The 22470-nt window shown below is 42.8% G+C and overlaps 2 protein-coding genes across 3 annotated transcripts in view; one reads left to right on the forward strand and one right to left on the reverse strand.

Moving 5' to 3' along the window:
* MCMBP (minichromosome maintenance complex binding protein) overlaps positions 1-12086 on the forward strand; it is a 31114-nt gene extending 19028 nt beyond the window's left edge. Inside the window, exons 10-16 of the mRNA XM_074959241.1 lie at positions 494-617; positions 3921-4038; positions 4602-4767; positions 9065-9198; positions 10019-10183; positions 11018-11106; positions 11710-12086. Of these exons, the coding sequence (XP_074815342.1) occupies positions 494-617; positions 3921-4038; positions 4602-4767; positions 9065-9198; positions 10019-10183; positions 11018-11106; positions 11710-11836 (923 nt within the window). The 3' untranslated portion in view covers positions 11837-12086. The remainder of the gene's footprint in view (positions 1-493; positions 618-3920; positions 4039-4601; positions 4768-9064; positions 9199-10018; positions 10184-11017; positions 11107-11709) is intronic.
* A 6621-nt stretch (positions 12087-18707) lies between these two features.
* The window catches only part of INPP5F (inositol polyphosphate-5-phosphatase F), a 103978-nt gene continuing 100215 nt past the window's right edge, over positions 18708-22470 (reverse strand). For both annotated transcript variants that reach the window (XM_074959242.1, XM_074959243.1), the window contains exon 20: positions 18708-21432. In XM_074959242.1, coding sequence (XP_074815343.1) covers positions 20283-21432 — 1150 coding nt within the window. In that variant the 3' untranslated portion in view covers positions 18708-20282. The remainder of the gene's footprint in view (positions 21433-22470) is intronic.

The raw sequence follows: 22470 nt of genomic DNA on the forward strand, positions 1-22470 counted from the left end.
GAACTGTCTTAGCACTGCATATCACCTAGCACACAGAGTGGTGCCCTGAGGCCTCCATCAGAGCAGAACTCAAAGACAAAACAATTAAGTTGCATGAAGTTATGGTCACCAGAGATCAGGAATGGTGTGGCAAAAAGCAAGATACAAAAGAGCACAGCAATGGAGCGTAAAACAACATAGTGAAGAAGACTGAGTTGGATTTGCGTAGTCTAGGAAAGAAGACCTATTTGGGTAAGATCACTCTAATTACATACGCTGTAAGTCTAAGTAGAGGGCATTATTCCATCTCAAATCTGCAGAGCAAGGAACAATGTCCTGAACCTAAAAAAGGTAGGAAAAATCTAGGTGAATGTGGAAACTTCGCTCAGAGTAGAGTGCTGTTCTTTTCCACTCACTATTCCCAATGTGTGATATTGCAAGGTATGCCTCATTTGGAGAGGAGGGGGAACAGATGCAGGACATTTCTGACACTTGTCTTCTGCTTTCTTGATAGTTGTTTCTAGTTTTATGATGGAACTTTCGCCACTTAGAGCAGAGCTGCTTGGATTCCTCACTCATGCACTCTTAGGAGACAGCTTGGCTGCTGAGTACCTTATATTGCATCTCATCTCCACAGTGTAAGTACGTAGATGCCTGCTGAGAACGCTTAATGTATTTGTTTTGAAAAATATTATCTGCTTATTTTTGCCAGTCTATCTGAGTCTATGAATAACTTTTCAGCAGAGATGGTATAAGTATTTATATTCCATAGTGCCCAGGGAGGCTGCAGCTGAGGGGCCCCATTGTATTAGGCACAAATGCAGAGATTATTGTCCACAGTCCAAATAGGTTTTAAAACAAGGCTAATTTCAAAGCTTAGTATCTTCCTAGCATTTGAGTTGACAAAGTCCCTCCCACTTCTGTTCTCTCCACCTTTTTTTATTCTGTCCTTCGATTAGACTAAAATCCTCCAAGCAATATATATGTGACCAATGTGGATGTCATGTTTCCTATCCAATCTCTTTTCTGTGTGAGAGCAGACCTGCTATTACTACATTTCCAGGAATAGTTTAGAGCAGTGGTTCTCAGCCTACTTACCATTGTGGGCCACATCCACACAATACATATACTACCAGTACATCTATAAAAATAAAGTTTGGGATTTGTTATATGCTGGCAATACCATTCAAATCAATATAGTACCTTTCATTTCAGCATTGCAAATGTCTACCAAGAGCATTTTAAATTCACAAAATAAGTCAAAACATTAACTGTGAAAACTAATTAATTTACTGTAAGGGAGGCATGGCATCTTGCCACCCTCATTTCCGTGCTGCTGCGGAGCCAGTTTGCAAAGATGGGGAGCCCTGCCTGGTGTGGGGTGCCTCCCTAGCCAGGGACGGTCTCCCATGCAGCCAGCCCCTCCTCAGACTGCCCCCCCAACCAGGGAATGCCACCAATCACCCAACTCCCCTGGGACTGTCCCCCCCCAGCATGCAGAGCCCCCCTCCCCCTCAAAAAAAAAAATCCAAAAGACTGGGCTGGCACACATGCCTGCCCTGCAGAGACAGGGTGCCCTGTCCAGGGAAGAACAGCCTACCTAGGGACTGCTCCCCATGCACCCAGTCCGCCATCCAGGGACTGCCACCAGTCCCCCTACCTAGAGTCAGTCTCCCATGCATTGGCAGCACCCCCCTCCTAGAGTTGCAGTGTCTGGTCAGCATTGCTGGACACTAAAAATCCAGCTACCGGCCTCCACCACCAGGGGATGGGAAGAGCAGTAGCTGCTGTTACAGCCTAGAATAGTGGTTCTCAACCTATTTACCACGGTGGACCTCATATGCAGCTCTCTGTGTTATGTGGGCTGCATCCACACAATATACAACCTGTATAACCCTGAGGGTGTCATATGGGCTGCAGCTGTGTGCTGACTAGACTGCAGGCAGCCCATGGGCTGCAGGTTTGAGAACCATTGTCCGAGAGGAACTGCTCTCTGCTCAGCTGCTGACTCCTTATGGAGAGAACTTGCTGGCTGGCTCCGGGACCTGGCTACAGCCTCCTCAGTGACGAGGTGGGGTGGGGGGAGGAGAGCGGGAATCCTGTCTGCTCTACTGTGCACCAATTTCTCCAGCCCCTTGCTCCGGGGACCAATCGCCCCCCTCCACCCTGTTGTGCTCCAATTGCCCCCAACCCCTCACTCCATGGAGCAACCCCCCCATCTCCCCTGTGTCCTGATTTGGGCAGCCTGGCTCTGCAGGTGGCAAGTGAATCTGGGGGTGTGTGTGGGGGGGGTGTTAGGGGAAGAGGTGGGGGTGGTGGCGGGGCCTCAGGGAAGGAGCGGCACAGAGGTGTCCTGTTTTCAGCAATTAGAAAGTTGGCAACCCTCCCTGGTGCCCCAGGCCCCTGCACCTCCCTCCCTTCTGCCCTAGCCCCCTGCACCTTCCTCCCCGCACCCACTGGTCTCCTACTTCGGCTGCACCTAGCTCAGCCATGAAGCTTGCCCTGCCTCGTGCATCTGTGGCCCTAGTGCCGGGAGCCTGCTACAGCTGGTGTCACTGGACGCGCGATCCTGCAGGGTGGGGGAGCACTGAGCACCCTAGCCTCCTGCTGATTCTGCAGGGCCCAATCCTGCTGCGGGGGAGGGCCTGATGTCACTGGGCCCCATCCTGCACCACCCCATTTTTGCGCGCACACACCCCTCCACTTACTCTGTGCCTGGCGCAGGTGCCCCTCCTGCCTTGCCCTAGTTTCGGCGCTGAGCATGTCACAGCTCTGTGCAGATTGGGCCGCAAGTGGCCCATGCATTGAGAACCACTAGTTTAGAGAATGACTCATTTTTCTTCTCTGATTTATTCTTGTTCATTAAAAAGTTAGGTACATTTTCAAAAACTCCTAGTGATCTTAATTGCCCAACTTAAGATGCCTTAAAAAAAAAACCTGAACACTAACTCTCTGAAAGTCAGACCCCTGTAAGGTATGTCCAATTGAACACCCAAAATCATGAGTCGCCCTGGAAAATGTGGACTTATATGTATACACCTGAGAGAAAAAGCAGTTTGAGTGTAGATGTCAGGTATGTTGCACAGAACAGCCAAACATCTGAACAGCCAAATGTGTTGCGGGTGTCATACCTGCCCAACGACCTGGCCAATTTTCAAGTAGCTTATTTGAAGATCAGGAATTTCACCCTAGTACCCAGCATATAGGAAACCTGAATATATGGTAGGCCTAGTAAACTTCATAATGGCATAAAGTATGCTTGTGTAAATAGAACATTTCATGGTCTAAGTGGAAATCTGTTTTCATTGTTGTTCCAGTGAGTCTTTACCATTGTGGCATTTTGTGGTCAAGCAGACATTCAGCCTCATTTTTCCAGCCAGTCTTCTGATGGTCTGTCCAGCCTGCAGTGCCTTCTGAGTTGCAGAAATGACTACTACATCTGCTGTCTCTGCCTGTCATTTCCAACTAAGCAGGACTCCTTTTTAAGCTCCTTAGCCCCTTTCTGCCTTGCGTGGAAGAGTGTGTGCCCCATTACATTAGTCATAATTAGTCCAATCTCTCATGGTTCTGTCACTGATCTACTGAGCTACTATCTTGCCCCACAGAAGTGGTCTTTTTAGGTCTTGGTTAGTTAAAGGTCATAGATAAGTTGATATGAGATTCATTTTTACATGTGCCAGCCATCGTCTATTTATAGTGTGGTAGCACCCCGTATGTTCTAGTCCTGTGGGGAGACACAGGAAGACAGTCACTGTCCCCAAGAAAGAAAACAAAGATGTGTAAAAAGGAATGACGTTTAAGCAAAGTGATAAGGGTGATGGTTCACACACAGCTTGTGGCTCTTTTTATGGGTGTATTTTGATTCTAGAAAGTTTTTAGGACTTACCAGGGGTGCAGGCCCTGTATCAAGTGTTCAGCTGATCCATCTTTTTTTTTTCTAGCTATGCGAGAAGAGATGTGCTTCCTCTGGGAAAATTCACAGTGAACTTGAGTGGCTGTCCAAGAAATAGTATCTTCACAGAGCACATATACCGCATTATCCAGCAGCTCGTTCCAGCAGTAAGAATGGCATTAATATGCTTTAATCGATTTATGATTGTGCAGTGATTTTTGGCTTTAATGTTACTGTATTTTTGAAACAAAACTTAGGTTCAGTTTGAGGCAGGCTCCTGGTGCCTGGTTAAAGGATAGCCCAAAAACTAAAATGGGGGTGGAACTTTCATCCGAGAGAGCGCCTAGATTTCTCCCCCCAGTGCCACAAATTCCTGGAAGGTATTTTGCAGAGAAAACACAGTAATTTGAACAGGGACCATATTGACTGGTAACTTACAGTACTGCAACACATTGTACTGATATTCCCATAGCTATATATAACTATACTTTTAAAAACTTAACTTGCCATAAAGTAGTTTGCCTTTGAAATCCTTTTTCCCTTTAAGAGCTTTGGAACTTGTGATTACATATATCTACTGTGTATTTCATTTAATTGTCCTTATAATTTTGTACATATTATGGGATTCTAAACTTAATGATCTTATTAAAGCAGGGTACTTTTACCTAACAAGGCAGGTGGAAGAGTGGGGATTTGCCTCCTTAGCTAATAATTTCCTTGCTCTTGGCAGGCCTATCGTCTGCAGATGACCATAGAAAACATGAATCACTCACGGTTTATCCCGCACAAGGACTACACAGCTAACCGCCTAGTCAGTGGAGTATTGCAACTGGCCAGTAACACTTCCCTCGTGATAGATGAGACCCTGCTTGAGCAAGGACAGCTGGACACAACAGGTAGGCAGTGCTTTGTGTTCTTGTCCTCCCTGTAAAACTTTGACCTAATACATTACAGTAGACTGAATTAGTACATTTCAAGACATACAGTGATGTTAATTATGTGGCAATAGTTAAAACTTTTAATACAGGTCTTCCACTGTTAAGCTGTGTGGGGGAAAAACCACCTTGTCCATGAATATCACAACTGATTCATGTATCAGACTAGCTTGCTGTCAGTCCTGTGGCCTTGTTGTATGGAGTTGCGTGCCTGATCACAGTTCAACAAGGCAGTTGTATTTTATTTCTCTTATTACTGCTTTACTGTCAGGAAGCATCTGGCTATTTTGTTTTATTTAAAATATTCTAGGTTTCAGGTAAAAACTGGTAGCTCTAAATAGAGCTCCTAGAGAGGGTGAGAAAGTCATTAGGAATCTTTTCACCTGTAGGTGAACGGTTAAAATCTAGGAGAGGGTGCAAATGACCATTGTGAAATGAGCTGTTACTGCTCAGTCTGATTTCTTAGTTCATCGGTATTTGCATTGCAAAGACTTCTTTGGCACTCTCAATAGAAAAGGCCAGAAATTAAATGAAGCTGTAACCTGAGCTCCTGTCTTGCCCCACAGAAGTGGTCTTTTTAGGTCTTGGTTAGTCACAAGTGGAGCGGTGTGGGCTACCTTATGTTTCTGCCATTCGTATAGCACCTTTCCTGTAGAAAACAGAACAACCCCTGGTTGCATAGCTGACACCTTTGAGCACTGAAGTCACTTAAGTTTTTTTTCCCATTTGAAAAGTGAATGCTGTGTGGGAGCAAGAAGTAGTTTTCATTTGTGTGTTATGGATTTCCAAGATTTATATAGTAAACTGTGACTTGTTCTGTGTATCAAAGAAATGTAGGACTGGAAGGGACTTTAATAAGTCATTTAGTCCAGTCCCCTGCACCAAGGCAGGACTAAGTATTATCTAGACCATCCTGACAGGTATTTGTCTAACCTGCTCTTAAAAACCTCCAAAGATGGAGATTCTACAACCTCACTAGGTAATTTTGTTCCAGTGCTTAACTACCCTGACAGGAAGTTTTTTTCCTAATCTCTAATTTAAATCTCCCTGGATACAATTTAAGTCCATTGCTTCTTGTCCTGTTCACAATGGATAAGGAGAGAAACTTATCACCCTCCTCTTTATAATAACCATTTATGTATTTGAAGACTGTGATCATGTGTCCCCTTTCAGTCTTCTCTTCTTCAGACTAAACAAACCCAATTATTTCAACCTTTCCTCATAGATCATGTTTTCTAGACCTTTAATCATTTTTGTTGCTTTCCTCTGGACTTTCTCCAGTTTGTCCACTTGTTTCCTGAAGTGTGGTGCCCGAGCTGGACACACTATTCCAATTGAGCTTGAGTAGAGTGGAATAATTATTTCTTGTGTCTTGCTTACAACATTCCTTCATATAAAGCAGTGAATCACAACCTAGACAGAGAGGGAAGACTTAAGGCGAGCTTTGAAGAAAAGTTATTTGAGAGCTGGGAGTGAGGCAGCAGATTGAGGGTTCAGGTAGCTGGGATATACAATTGGGGTGCTTATTCACTTTTCTCCCCCCTCCATCTTCCAGGTTCAGGTAGGGGACATCAGGTTGGAACACAAAATCAGATAAGTGAAGCGAGCAAAAGCAATGTGTCTACAAACCCATAGCGGACAATTTTGAGTTGGATTACAGATGAATAGGAAGCCAGTGAAGGTGATTATATTAAAATAAAAGAAGCATCCTGATCCGCCTTATATAACAAGGGTACCTTATCCCTCCTGGAGCTTGTGACATCAAAAACTGTCCTGATGCACGATCTTAAGTTCCACTGTTAAGAAATGCTCTAGTGAGTCCATACCTGTTATAGACCTCTTTTCATCTTCTTTACAAGCTATAACAGTGGAATAACCGTGAACCTTAAGTGTTCATTTGTATATTTCGAAGAGTTGAGACCAAAGGCCAGACAGAATATAGACAATTTGGCTACTTCTGTACAGTTTTCAGTTTTAGATTTCAAGTTGATACTATGTTGCTGTAATTAAGGGCTAAGGAATTGAGAGGGGAAAGAATCCCAAAAGAAGGAAATTATACACAGCTTGCCATCCTTTTTAAAGAGTATTTAATGACTGTCTGCTGGACTGAAAGATACAAAGCATTTGGCATAGTAGGTGGTGGTGTTCAGGAGAAATCTGATTTTTATCAGCTGGATTTCACTATTTCAACAAACTATCTTTAAATGAAGTTTCAATTCCATTTTTTTAACTTTTTAAGTCTTTTCTGGTTTGACTTCTTTTTGCAGGGGGGGAAGGAACTTACTATAATTTTTTTAATAAATGGGTTTGTTTGATTTTAATCACTCTAGCAGTAGTCTGGAATAACTACAGATTTTAGTCAGTTCCTCTCTCCCCTTTAATCTTTCTGCTGTTCCTCATTTTAGTTGGCCAGTCTTCACCTTTTATGTAATGAGGCGTTCTTCTCTGCTTGGACTTCAAAAAGTGATTTGTTCTCTTATCCAGATGTAAAGTGGCAGTGTATTGCCATCGTAAAAGTAACGTACAAAGAAATAGAGGGGAGTGCTATAGAGAATCTGTCAAAAGCTGGTTTGACAGCCCTGCAGAGTGAAGTTGTACTTAGAATTGGAACAACAGGGTCAGCTACAGTGGAAGCTATCCCACATCTGCGAATGGGCCTGAGTACAGAAGAGTATTCCACTTTAGGGTGAGAGAATAGTTCATGTCTGGTGAGTTGTGGTAGTGTGTTTATGATGTGCTATCAGTTCTCTAGGTTCTGGTCAAAAATCACCAATTTTTTTCACGTAAGCCCTTGGATCCGTCTTCACATTGCACTACTCCTCATGGTATCTGAGGATCTTTACTGTACTGGTCACTATAGACCTGCAGGTGAAAAATCTAACCAGTGATGGAGTAAAAAGGCTCTAAAGCTCATCACCAATCCCCTAAGCCATACAGTCTTCCAGAACTTCCCAAGGGACAGTAACACCATCATGCCAGGTTTCTGTAACTGACTCTTTCATTTTAAAGAGTGGTTTGTAATAATAGATTAACATTGTTCTCAGTTTCTGTGTATTTCATTTGGCAAAACGTGGATTATTCTGCCGTTCCTAATGCAATTTAAAAGTAACATGATCACTTAATTGACCAGCAGCAAGATCAGAGATGCCTACTTTGAGAATAGCTTACTGCAGTTACACAGCCAGTTGTGGAGAACAAATTGTGGTTTATGAGTGTCTCATGAAAATGTCTATCAAATTCGCTCAGCTGCTTAGGACCAATGCAAGTGCACTATGATGCACATGATCAGCATTTGGATTCCAAAACTTGCTGGGTTTCCTTGATGCAATGGAATTGTCACTCCAGCAAATACTGCCACCTCTTTCCATGCTAAAAGCTGCTTCTGTCTGGCTATTATGATATTCCTGAATGTTGGAAAGGAACTTATTCCATCATCTAAACCTGCTGGAGAGGGTAGCCTCAGCATATGGCCTCTTGAAGCTAGGAAAGTAGGTGTCTTCCTCAGCCAGTTCAGTTATTTCTATACATTAAAAGTCCAGTATCTCACCTCTCCTTGGGTAGAAACTGGAGCTTTATGCCATTGCCAGTGGTGCTGGATAAGCACTCCTGGTCTTGAATGGTCCTGGGATATGACTTGAAAGATTTGTGTGTGGCTTGTTTGGGGGGTGGGGAGACAGGTTGGTACAGAAAAGTTATGGTTCTGAGCCTCGTCTGTTTAAACTCTAGGGCCCTGATCCTGCACCCTTCAAGTCAATGTATTGGAGAGCTGAGCCAGCAGTGTCTATGGTCTTATAGCCATAAGGATACCAAAAAGTCAGGACTTTTAAGTACATTTCTAAAATATACAGAATGCACAATGGTGCGGTTTGGAATAGAGCATTAGCCATATTAATTTGGGATGTCCTGAATTACTCACTTGTGAGTAAGGTACCCATTCCAATCTCATGCTTAACTCTTTCTAATAACTACAGCCTTATTCCCTCTAGCAAATTTTGCATAAATATTTCTACATGTTTATAATCTGATCTTTCCCATAAACTACACTAATATTAGGGCCGGTCAACTTTTATGCCTGAAATCCTTCAAAGGCTCTTGATTTTGTTTAGCACGTCAGGTTAGTTTAGTAACCTAGTTGTTTCCACTGTGACCAAGTAATAGTTTCTGCTAACTGCTAATTAAAACCTGAATGAAAAATCAATTTCAACTCTGCCGATTGTTTACATCCAGCTGTCAGCATCTGTTTTCTTGCTTTTTCTAGGTGTACATAATGTGACAGCACTGGGTAACCTGATAACTTGGCAGAAGGTGGATTATGACTTCAGTTACCACCAGATGGAATTCCCATGCAATATTAATGTACTTATCACTTCAGAAGGCAGATCACTTCTACCGGTATGGCAAGGTCTTAAGTTGGGGGATAATTACAGCTGATAGCTGCTTAATGAAAACTGAGCATGCCATTTCCAGAAACGAGTGATGTCAGGGAAATGATCTTGTTGCCGTGAGCTGCCTGGACAGGCTGCTGACCTGGCTTACAGTGCTCTAGCTAGTGCACCTAGAAAACCTGTGTTTAGTGACAGTGGCCTGCAAAAAAAATTATTCGGTGAAAGGAAAAACTGACATTTTTCTCAGTGGCTGCATGCTGTAGAAATGGTAGCAAGAGGATGAAAAATTATTAGAGTATATGGGTAGTCCTAGTAATGGAAAAAGATTGTAGATGCAGATTTATTATTAGATAGCAATCTCATTCCAGTGCAATAACTGCCCTGTCTGTGGTGGAGAGATCCATCTCACATTCATACTGAAAAGACTATGAATTCAGCTTATATTTATGTATGATGGATTATGTAGGTGTCTACAGCTGCTAGTACACAGTATGATTAGTTGTTCAAACAACTTGTCTTCACCCTTTTATGTACTGAGCGTTTGCTCTCTTGGCTGTTTTAAAATTGTGATATTGATTTCTCTTCAAAGCGAAAGTGTTCCCTTCCAAAGAAGGGTGATTAAAACAGCAAGAGATTTCAGACTGGGAGTTCTTCAGGAAAGAGGTTTTCATTTATTAATGGTTGATATTAAACTGATTTTTATCCTGTCTTCGACAACATTGGATGACACTGACTTCTACTGCTGTACTGAAATCATAAGTGTCTTACTGGAATGGAACAGATGTGAATGGGGAAAGGGATGATGTGCAACCCATCTTGTTTTTCAGTCAGACTGTCAGGTCCATTTACAGCCACAGATAATTCCACCAAACATGGAGGAGTATATGAACAGCCTTCTCACAGCAGTGCTACCATCCATGCTGAACAAATTCCGCATCTTTTTAAGCTTGCTGAGGCTGTTGGATTACAGCATATCTGATGAGGTGACCAAGGTAGGAAGGCTTCTCTTATACAAACACCTTTTATATAACCTCTGCCCTCTACTAGGGAGAAGTAATTCTGTAGAAGCTGGAACAGCTGAAATACTACTTTCCTATTAGTAATTGCACTTAACTCTGTGTGGTATTGGACTCCTTTGCAAGGGACAGGGGATGCATTTTGTTTTGGGTGGACTCCTATCCCTAAGAAGGGTTGCTGATGCTCAGAGCACCTCAGCAAAAGGCACAAAACTATGGCTCTTACAATTGGCAATTTGTGAAAACTTTATCCCCTTTGAAAGATCAGAGACTTGATTCTAAGGAAGCTTCACAACCTTTTTCTTTCTGAGGCCCCCCCAACATGCTGTAAAAACTCCACAGCCCGCCGGTGCCACAAGTGTTTTTCTGCATATAAAAACCAGGGGTAGCGAGCAGGGCAACTGCCCGGGCTTTGGCTTGAGCCCTGGGTGGCAGGGTTCAGGGCCCCAGAGAGTGGCAGCTTGGCAGACCCCCTGAAATCTGCTCACAGCCCCCAGGGGGCCCCGATCTCCTGGTTGAGAACTGCTGTTCTAAGGCACCTTCTGAAGCAGGGCCCCAGAGAGCAACCATTTTACTGCCTTTTAGGCAGAAGTAGCTCTGTAGCTTCCCCAGCAAGCAAGGCTGAAACTAGCCTCCCTCCTTGGAGTTATACAAGTCTTGCAGGAATTTTATAATCTCAGGAAACTAGGAATATTCTTCATGTAGCCCTAGTGCTGTAGCTTTTTTGACGTTTCTCCTCTATTGCAATATATTGTGTTCACTGCAAGAAGCTAAATCCTAACTACCTATCAATGTATTGTCTTAATTCAGGCAGTAGAGGAAGACTTTGTAGAAATGCGTAAGAATGACCCTGAGAGCATAACCGCTGATGACCTTCACAGAACTCTGCTTGTAGCAAGGTGAGTAGCCTTATAACTAGTGAATCCGCTTTTTTCACTTGTGATAGCTGCATGTAATCTCCTCCCAGTGACACTTGTATAACTGTTTGGCTGCCTCTTCAAACTATTTCAGTATGTGGGAGGGTTGAAGAAAATAGCATAGGCAGGAAGAGCAGGGACAAGTTAAGTCCATTCCCCTAGATGGGCTAGTTGGCCACTTCTTATACAGCCAGAACTATTCTGTGGCCACTGAACAGTGAGGCAGACTCTTCCTCCCTACTCCCATGTCAAGGACTTCTGCTTGCCTCCCATTTGGGGCTTTGCCACTTTTGAGTGTCCCAGCCTGCTCCCAGTACCTCACTGGAAGGTTGAAATGAGAATGTGGGAGATGTTGTTGCTAGTAAGAGAAAGTATTAAATACATCTTCCTATTTTTAGTTCAATAAGAGGTTCTAAAGCACTGTCTGCTGGGATAAAGGGGTGGGGGGATGAGTGTTTGTTCGTAAGGACTGCTGAGTTCTGTAACTTCCTGCTGTAGTAGGGCTACTACCTTCTTTCTCATGGCAAAGCTTAAGAGGAATCTGTATGAATTCTGCTATTTAACTTACACTACTTTTGCCCCCAGGTTTCTGTCTCTCAGTGCTGGGCAGACAACGCTGTCAAGAGAGCGGTGGCTAAGAGCAAAGCAGCTGGAAGCATTACGTAAAGCCAGGCTCCAGCAACAGAAGTGTGTCAATGGAAATGAACTTTAATAATTCCTCCTCTTATTTTGCTTACCTGTGACTATGAAAATGAGGTTTGTCCTAATCCTAAGTGGAGCCAGCACTAAGAACAGGGTACTGTTTATTCCACAGTTTCTTGTAGATAATTTATACCAAAAAATTATGGACACTTACCCTCAAAACCTGAACCCATTTAGTTTATATGGGGTTCAGTAAGCTAATGCTGAAACTTACTGATTTTATGAAATTTTTTGGAGCTTGTTTTGTAATTGAGAATTAATAACAACGAGCAACTTGTTTGATATTAAAAGTTTAATACTGAAATTGTGTAAACGCATTTCCTTAAGTGTAAAGTCAAGTCTGATCACAGGTTCTAGAGGTACAGTAGGGTTGACTGCTTCATAAGATGCAGGTCATTCCACTCACAGCCTTTGGCTCTTGCACTGCAGCAGGCTTATGTATTTAAATCACGTGACAAGAACCAACCCGTATTTTTTACACTGAGGAAAAAAGCCTCAGATGTAGATTGCAACTACCATGGTTGCTGCTTGAACTAACAGGCTTATTCTATGATAAATATCTGTAAAACAGTTTCCCAAGGAGAAGAACTTCTGTATTTCAACTTTTACACAACCTACCTGACTCAAGCATATCCTGTAAAAAGGGCAAAGTTAAAAACAAATGGTGGAACAGAGCAGTGAATAGGCAGTATGCGATCTTCATCAGCAGAAAATAGAAAGGGCATTACTTTCTAGACCACCTGGAGAAGCCAGAATCCCTTGTCCCTCTCGACCTAGTAATAAACTTCTAATTTTTTCAAATGACATATCAAATACATAACACCCAGATGGTGGTACAAGTTACTTTTTATTCTTGCACAGAGAGCTTCCACTGATAATCTTACAAGATGGGACAGGACTTCATTTTGAAACCCTACCTGGCAAAATGGAGTCTCCTGTAGCACTCATGTGAGACAGATTAATGGAAAGGGCTGCTTTTCACTTAATCATGGTTGAGTGGTGCTTACAAGTTAAGTGCTAAATTTCATGTAGTTGAACAAGTGTGGCTAGTACTGACCAAGTATATGCTACATCATCCATTTGTCTTTGGGAATATAAACAATGAAATATACCTTATCAACTGCAGTGCTATTGCTAATGTGTATATAAGGAATAACTTTATACCTAATCTATAACTCTGAGTTTAACCATGAAGCTTCTAAGACATGAGATGAAGGGATTGGAGTTCTGAGTGAAGGAGGCGACCATGGTCCTGTGAGATCAGATCTGGATTAAGTGGCAGTGCTCTGAGTGTCCACAGACCTCTCCAGAAGCATGGAGTACTAATGTTATCTTGGCCACACTGGGGCCAGCATGATCACATCTGCTCTTTCTCTGCGGATCTTGAGCAGCACTTTGTGGATGAGTGGGACCAACAGGAAGGCATACATGAGGTGGTCCCCCCAAGGTAGTTGGAATGCATCTGAGATGGAGCCCCAACTGTGTTTCTGGAAGGAGCAGAGTGCTGGACACTTCCTGTTGCTCCTGGTAGCAAATAGGTCCACCTGGGGAAAGCTCTATCTGTGGAAGATGGAATGTAAGACATCCTGACCACTTGTGGTTGAGAAACAACCTGCTGAGACAGTCTGCAATCTCATTCTGCAGGCCTGGGAGATAGGAAACCTCCAGGTGAAGAGAGTGGGTTATACAAAGATCCGAAACCTGGAGAGCTTCCTGACAGAGAGGGGAGGAGCAGGCTCCACCCTGTTTATGTAAAACATGGTAGTGGTATTGTCAATCAACACAGCCATGCAGTGACCTTGAAGTCTGTCAGACTCATCTCACTGCTCTGAGCTCCTTTATATTGATGTGGAGCAAGATCTTAGACTACGATCACCTGCCCTGCGTCTGTAGATCTCCTAGGTGGGCCCCCAGGTCTGATGCGTCTGTTACCATGGTCATGGACAGCTGAGGAGCACTGAAGGGGACTCCCTCATCCAGCCACCAGTGTAGAGGGTCTAGGACTCATCCTAGCAGTTACTACTGCATGCAAACTGTGTCCACCTGGGTGATAAACTGAGGTGAGCCAAGCCTGTGTCTCAGTTTGGCATGTCTGACCACATAGGTACATCCTGCCATGTGTCCAGGGAGACTCAAGCATACCCTTGCAGTCATGGTGGGGTATTGCTTGACAGTCTGATTCCTGTTAGTGCTTGGAATCTGGACCCTGGTAGTATGGCTCTCACCTGAACAGAGTCTAGCACTGCCCCCAGCGAATTCTATTCTTTGGGTCAGTGACAGCATCAACTTGTCCACATTGAGCAGGAGACAATCTCTGGAAGGTATTTGTGACCAACTGGACTTGAGACTCCATCTGCTCTCTGGAACACCCCGATAGCAGCCAGTCAAAAAGGTAGGAATATACATGTACCTGCCTCTTGCAGAGAAAGGCCATGACCACTGACATGCACTTGAACAGCCAGGGGACTGTCAAGAAACCAAAAGGGAGCACCGTGAACTGGTAGTGCTTGTAATTGACCACAAATCTCAGGAAACGTCTGTGGGGCCAGATGAAGGGCTATGTAGAAGTATGCATCTTTCATGTCAAGGGCAGCATACCAGTTCCCCAGATCCAGGAAAGCATGATCAAACTCAAGGAAACCTTGTGGAACTTCAACTTTACCATAAACTGGTTGAGTCCGCACAGGTCTAAGATGGGTCTGAGACTGCCTTTTGCTTTGGGGATTAGGAAGTAGTAGAAGTAGAAGCCCTTGCCCCTTAGCTCCTGAGGAACCTCCTCCACAAGGAGTTGCTCTTGAGTAGGGTCCCTGAAGAGGGACAGGGAATGGGGGTGGGAAGGAGCAGAATTGAAGAGAATATCCCACCTTTACCATGTGAAGGACCCAACAGTCTGATGTTATAAGGGACCATGCACAGTACAAGTGGGATAGGTGGTTTGGAAAATGGGGAAGGCAGCAGTATGTAATCTGGCACACTGTCTTTGGGCATCCCCTCAAAACCCTTGTTTAGATCCTGACTGGCTTAGTTGGGCCCTGGCTTGAAGACTGGTTAGACAGCCTATGCCTATTGTTCCTGCCCTTAGGGCCTGGGTCCTGCCTTAGACAGGATTGATATTGCCCCTGCTGCTGCTAGGGTTGAAGCTTGAAAGGTTTTCTCTGGGTAGCAGGTGTATGCATCCCCAGAGACTTCAGTGTTGTCCTTGAATCTTTGAGGCTATGGAGCCTCTGGTCTGTCAGGTCTGAAAACAGCCCTGTGCCCTCAAAGAGAAGGTCCTGGAGGGGTCTGCTAGACCTCTGGGGGAAGACCTGGAGCCAGGAGGTTCTTCTCATAACCACCCCTGAGGAAATGGTTTGTGCCACCAAGTCAGCTGCATCAACGGAGGTCTGAAGTGATGTCCTGGCCACTGTTTCCCCTCCTCAACCAGAGCTGAGAACTCCACTCTTGACTCCATAGGGACCATCTCTTTGGATTTGGACATAGTATCCCAAGAGTTAGTTATGCGTGCTGGTTGGCTATCTTCAGCTGTAGGCCCCCAGCAGCATACCCTTTCCTGCCAAATAAGTCCATGCATTTGTCCTCCTTAGCCTTGGGAGCCAGCACTTGGCGCTGGTGCTCTTTTTCATTCACTGCTGAGACCACCAGGGAGCAGGGGTATGAGAGAATAAAAACTAATTCTTTGGAGGGGACAAAGTACTTTCTCTCCACCCCCCTGGCAGTGGGCAGAATGGAGGCTGCCACTGGGTCTTGTTGTTCTGGATCATTGTAATTATTGGTAGTGCCACTCTGGAAGGACCATCCAGAGCAAGACTGTCCACCATTAGGTCCTCCAATTCAGTTACCATATTATGGGCAATACAACAGAATAGGTCCTGGTGAGCCCTGTGGTCAATGGGCTGAGGACCTGAGGCTGACACTCCTGCCACCACATTATCAGGTGAGAATGATGGGGAAGAAATCAGGGACACATGGTCCTCAAGGTGCCCTGGTTCCTGGATTGTGCTAGGCTCCCCTGTCATTCCAGCCCAGTCAGGAGTGTCCTGGGCTACAGGTGGCACTGGAGCCGCATCCCTTGACTGCTCTGCAGTTTGGCAAGGGTTGCATCCATCACTCAAGGGGCAGGTTTGTCCTTTGGGGAGTAGGAGGGGTGATGTCCCGAGACCACTGACCTGGAAGCCCTTGAAAGGGTACCCTGGGCCTGGTGGTAAACCCAGGGGTCCAGAAGGGCATTGTGTGGGGGTGGTCACTGTGGTTGCCAGGCCATTTGGAGGTCTCTCTGGCACTTCCCAGACCTAGGCCTACTGCACCTTGAATAAAACAATTTGGCCTTGGAGTCAGAGGAACCTGAGGGCAACGACAGCAGTCGGTGCCATGAAGAAGAGGTTGGGGATCGGTGTCACAACAACAGAGATGAGGATCAGTGCTGGCTGTCCCTCAGTTGAGACCGTGCTGCATGTACGATGCCCAGGGTCTCTTCCCCAAAAGTCCTTCCTCAGCATAGAGGCGTGGACCGATGCCAGGGTACTCTGCACCGACAAACTCAGGCCCAGGGCTGGGCAGTCGGTGCCATGGGATGGAGTGTGGCTTCCATCAATAGTAGTTTTAAATGGATTTAAAATGGATTTCATTGCTACCTCTCATAAGGGGGTAGTAAAGAGGGGGCTGTAGTATAAATACAGAATGCAAATACTGCCCATTTTACGTTTTCTATCTGCATTACCCTGAACTCAAACTTTCACTAATTGCATGTTTTCCAGATAGTTTGACTCCAGCCTCCCCACCCCCATTACATTTGTTGTTGATCTAATTTAAATTGAATGTTCAGCGACAGACATCTTTCCTCACAAAAGATTATGCTGTGGTTCAGCTGCTGAAGGCATGCAAGCAAAGCACATCCAATCTAAGCAGAGCTGGTTATCCTCAGGACAAACAAGAGTTTCAGTTGCAGCCCTTTTAATTCAAGCTAATCCACGGAGCTTGCACAGCAATGGTGTAACCTACATTCAATTAAAGTTCAGGTTGCACAGTAAAGGTAAGTACTGAACAGACATTACTTCGACAGCATGCAGCTATTCAAGAATGACAACAATCTACATAGCTCTAATACGCAGCAAGTGTAAGACAGAGGCTAAGCTCTCTTTCTGTGTATCTACAGAGATACATAGCAATAGACCCTCAGTAGGCAGGAGCTTTTCAAGAGAAGCAACTGTAACCATGTGGAATTTACTCAAGCCACCTCTTGAGAAGGAGAAATGCTACTTAGCACATTTACTCTCCATGTTTCTGAAACTATGTACATCTCGTGCAGCAAATTTAACAAAAGGCCCTTTTTCCTCTTAAGAGAAATACTTCTCCCCAATGTTTTCTTTATGACTGCTATGTCACAGTCTTTGCTGGCTGTATTTTCAGTTTCAATTTGCTATTGTAGAAATACGATTCGCTCAATTAATCTGGACACACAGTTCTTGAAATAAGATGGTTTGCAGCTGCACTTACCCTTTTTAGGTTTTAGCTCTGCTTAACAACGTTATACTGCAGTGCCAATTATACTTCTGAGAGAAAAACATTCCTTCTAAGCTAGCCAAGAAATAAGTTGTTCTGATGATGCTTTTTCCAGTCTAACTAAAGCCATTTTAGATAGCAAAATTTTTGAACAAACCTTGTTGAGTCAAGGGGGAGGAGGGACATTAGCTAGACAGGGAGCCTTCAGCTGTTTTCCTGATGGAATAAGAATAAGAATGACCTCATTGTGCTGTCTTATAACTCAAGTCTTCACAAAAAGGCTTAATACAATCAGTTTCGTTATGACCAGCTCAAGCATTTCACAATATATACACATAGCATGTAATCAAACAAACTCTTCTTGAATTCTCTGCTCAGCGATGACCCAGCTTTAGACCACTGAGATGAAGTGCAGCTGGCAGTGCTAAGGATAAGTTTGTACAACATCTAGACCCTATCTTCCAAGTAATGCTGTTCGTTCAGAGCTCTTCTTCTGAAACTCCCTGAGCTTTAAAGTGGCTTGCCAGGGTCACTAGAGGATTCCTACTGTGTAGCTGACTAACATTCTTTTAAGTTGCATGATGTAAGCATTTTATTACTGTTTGCACAAAGCACTTTGAAAAGTTAAGTTGTGAATAATATACAAGTCTTCTAAAAGGGGAAAACCCTGGTGAACAGATCTTCAGTGTCTCACTCCTTCCCCCACCCTCCCAAACTCTAAATATGCATCTGCTCTGTATGCATTCTTTAGACACATAAGCATCAGAAGCTTACTGATCCCTCCAAATTTCCCAAGCTTATTCTGTCTACCATAGGTGGCAATGCTTTGTCTCTTTCTACCGACATTAAACGCACGTAGTTGTTATAGGGTGTGTCACTATATTTGTAAATTCGTTCCCCCTTCACTTTGTACCAAAGCCATAGCACGGCATCCTGCACTCCTTTCATTGCCTTAAGCGTTAGTGATTTTTTTCAAATGTTGCAGGAAAATTTAGAACCTTGACAGGCAGAGTAAGTGATGGATTCATGGTCTGACCTGTATAACATAGGCTAGAGAACAACATCCAGTTACTCCTGCGTTAAGCCTAGTAACTTGTTTGGCTCAAGCATATTTTCAAGGAGATGGAGAATCCAACACTCCCCTTGGTGGAGGAATTAGGGTTTTTTAGACATCTTAGTGAAAGCACTTATAGGACTGAAACCTGGGAGCCAAGGAGTGGACAGTACAGCTCAGGAAAAGGAGATGAAAAGGAGGCATAAAACACTGCCTTCCCGGACCCTGGGCTGAACTGGTAAGATGGCTGCTTTGGTTTGAAACTTGAACTGAAGTCCAATATCCCTTCAAATATGAAGAACCAGAAAGCCTCTTTGGGTTCCTTATTTATTTATTTTTTTTAATTAAAATATTTCTCATGTTCATCCCTCACCTTAAAATACAATGTATTTTATTTTTAAATATAGTCACAAATGTATATAGACACTCCACAAAACAAACCGCATTACTGTAATAAAACAAATAAATAACAAAACTGAAATTGTTTATCAAAGTCCAGACAGACAATCAGGTTTAGTTGATAATTACTTTGGTTACACTAGAGAGGTTCTAAGACACCTTACTACCATCATGACGCTTGTTAATTGCTTAGAACACCACGTGTGATCTATCTACAGTACATGTACTAAAACACAGAGGCACTGGCTCTATAATAGTGGTGGTTATAGTTATGAACCACTGTATAGCAAGATCCTGCTTTATGCTATAGTTTCTATAGATGACATCCTACAACAGAACAGTGTTGGAACACCAATTCTGGGAAAAATCAAGAATCTAAAGATATAATTCCTTACACACACATTTATTGGTACCCAGTTCCCTGCACAAGTATAAGTTCAGCCTCATCCATGCGAATATCACAAAGGTTGAGTTGGTTTAAACTAAATGAACTGTTTTGATACGTGTTACTATAATCGGAGTTTAAAAATCACCAGACTAACCTCATGAATGAGTACACTTTCCTTCTATGGTTTGCTGGCTTAATCGCTTGCTGCTTTTGGCTAGAGGACAGTTAAAATTTCTAATCAAATGAACAGAACATCAGGATGTATCCTGATACACTAAGCAATTATTTCTGGATGTAGAGTACCCTGTTTGTTTTACCTTATTATAGGGGACAGAGAAATTATAGAGCAGTGTGTTTAGTAGAACAGAATGGGGAACAGGACAGCTTTAACACCAGCAAGATAATTAAAAGAACATTAGTTCCCACTGGTTTTACAAAAAAAAAACCCACGAACTTTAAGAAATTGCACTTCAGGCAATTGGATATTATAGATTTTTGCAACCTGTCTTATCCTTTAATTGAGGTAGGACAGACAAGAGTTGTGGTAGGGAAGAGTCTAAACTTCCAGTTAATGTAATGATATGTATAGGAAAATGTATCAGTTTCCATTGCAAAGACACCATTTCTTGAGGAATGTGTCTAGAACTTCAATGGAAACCACACAAAAAAGATTAAGTAAAAAAAACTAGTTCAAATATAAATAGAATAAATGTAATTTGCCAGTAAAATATGTTGCTGGTGCAGTGCAAGACTAGTAAGGTAACAAAAGAAGTGCAGTACCAGCCCCTTTTACTATAAATATTCTACACAAATCAGAAGACCTACAAAATGTGTCTCAAAGATAACTGTGCAACTAATTTAAAATGAACAGCGTGTTTACTAAATACCAGTGTATAGGCTACCTGTTCAGTATGGTATGTCTTTCTATCATCTCGGCTGCTTGAGGGAATTCTAAAACCTATTCAGAACCAAAATCAACTTGCATCAAAAACAGTTCCTGTAAACATTATTGGTATTTTATCCCAATGTTCAGTGGCAATTCATGTTACATAGATCTTCCAGTATGAATTTTTAAGAATATGTACAAGCCACAACAAGAGTACTTTAAGTTAGCAACTAAATCTGAATTATTCGGGTCTGGCACTGTGTAAACATTTCTATCAGTTCATTTTGTTGGACATCATTTGCAGCCTCGGGTTCTGCTGGGCTCTTCTGCACCTTTGCCACTGCAAAGTTTATCCCTTGGGTCAATCCAGCTTGTGTAATATTAGCAACTTGGACCATAGAACTGCGGATCTTAGCAAAGGGGGAGACTGCTCTGCTGCCATTACTGTCTGCTGGAGAAGGAGTCATGTGAAGTCCTGTCTCAACTTCAAGAATACTGGGTGCAGATCCTGGGCTCTTATGAGATCTATTGGAGTAAATCTCCTCAACAGCTAAGAACTGAGAACCTGACTCAGAAAATGGTACATCCAGTTTAGATGGTCTTGAAGGGATGTCTCTGTTTGTTTCTGACCAGGTTTCTGTTTTCTGAGAAGCACTGTTGCTGGTTTGATCTACTCTTTGGCAGGATTGTTGAGGAGCAGTCTCTGCCATTGAAGCATCTGTCATCTTGTTCTGAGCGTCTTGTACAAATCTGTGGCAGTATGCATCGATGGGTTTAATGAACTCCATCGCCACATTGTCAGCAAAAGGACTTCCCTGCATAGGTCTGTCTTCACACTCAGGCCTGTTAGCCTGGGTGACATGGATCTCTGAAGGAATGTGAATGCTAATGTTGATGTCAGTGCTATTTATAGACTGGGACCGACTACCCAGCCGAGGAGCTGAAGCAATGATACCACAGCTGGGCAAAACGTAGTCTATCTGTCCCACATTCTCTAAAGAGCCAGTTAACTGATGGTCCTCATCAGATTTAGAATTTGTAAGGAAGTCATCGGAATGAAAAGAGTCATTATCTGATATTTCAATATCTGATTCAGCACAGACTTTTGTATCTGCCATTGGATTTTCCAAAGTTTCAAGGCTACTGTCTGATTTCCAAAGATTAACTTTCAAGTTGGGTTTTAAAAAATTGACTTTCATTTCAGGCTTGGTAAAATTCCCTAACTTGCGAAGACTGCCAATGTTAACATTGGATTTAGTTTGTTTGACTTTCTGATTAAGAGATGAAAACTTGCTCATTAAGAAATTCTTGCCTTGAGCCAGGGATCCTCGATTCTGGGATCTAATGCCAATGATGTCCTCATGAGGTTTACTGCTCTTCCTGAAAAATTAAAGAAAATAATGTCTTCTCTTGTTCAGTTAATCAAGCAGTTACACTTCTAAACCACAAGTTTCACAATATCCCAGTTAATATTGTTTTAATATTTTAATAGATGCAGATACAAGCAAATGAAATTTATTTTTAGAACCATTCCAAGAGAATGACCAATGAGATATTATGATGAACTGTTCTTTTAGTATTAACCTGACCAAACCAAAAAACCTTAAGATTTGAAAGTCATTGTTTTTCCTGCTGATCTTTAAATAACTGGGATTAATCAAGGGGAAAAAAAAGGAAAAACTGTTGTATGAAATGGCAAACATTTACTGAAGAGACTAAATTTACCCAAGACTATTTCAATACAATAGTTATTACGGGCAAGTTTATGACCACAGATTGAAATCAGTACCTAGACTTCTGTTCATGACAAATGACATCACATCTATGACACTCTAAATGTAAGAAACAGAACAATATTCATAAAGTTTGCTGCTTTATGAAACAGTACACATAAATAACAATATTACCAGGAGGGGAAGTACAGGAGAAAACAACAGATAGTAATAATAGGTGAACTGGGTGATTTCTCTCCCTGGCAATGTAGGATTGTTTTATAGGATATATGGAAAAGTCCCACTTGATGAGAGACCCTTGATTCTTCAACTGTCAGGTTTTTTCCCCTAAATATAGCCTAAATTTTCTTTTCTTAGTTTTACTCTATCCTCTTTACACCTATATTTATCACTAAATAATTTTCTTCCTTAGTGTTAATGCCTTTCAAATATTTGCAGACAGTTTGCCCCTGCTTAGCCAAACTATTCATATTTATTTCTGAGTTTATGTTAATCTCTTCTGTCCTTGATTACTTTTTATTCTTTTCTGAACTTCCAGTCTAATGTGCCAATATCTTTATGGTAATGAGATTCCTGGAACTGAATGAAACATTCCAAATGCAGCTTAACCAGTGCTACAGAACAGGATTATTACTTTCCTGAAAAAGGGGGGCCTCTTTTTTGAGCCAATTTCACATTGAAAACT

This window comes from Natator depressus, chromosome 7, assembly GCF_965152275.1.
Source record: "Natator depressus isolate rNatDep1 chromosome 7, rNatDep2.hap1, whole genome shotgun sequence".
NCBI lineage: Eukaryota > Metazoa > Chordata > Testudines > Cheloniidae > Natator > Natator depressus.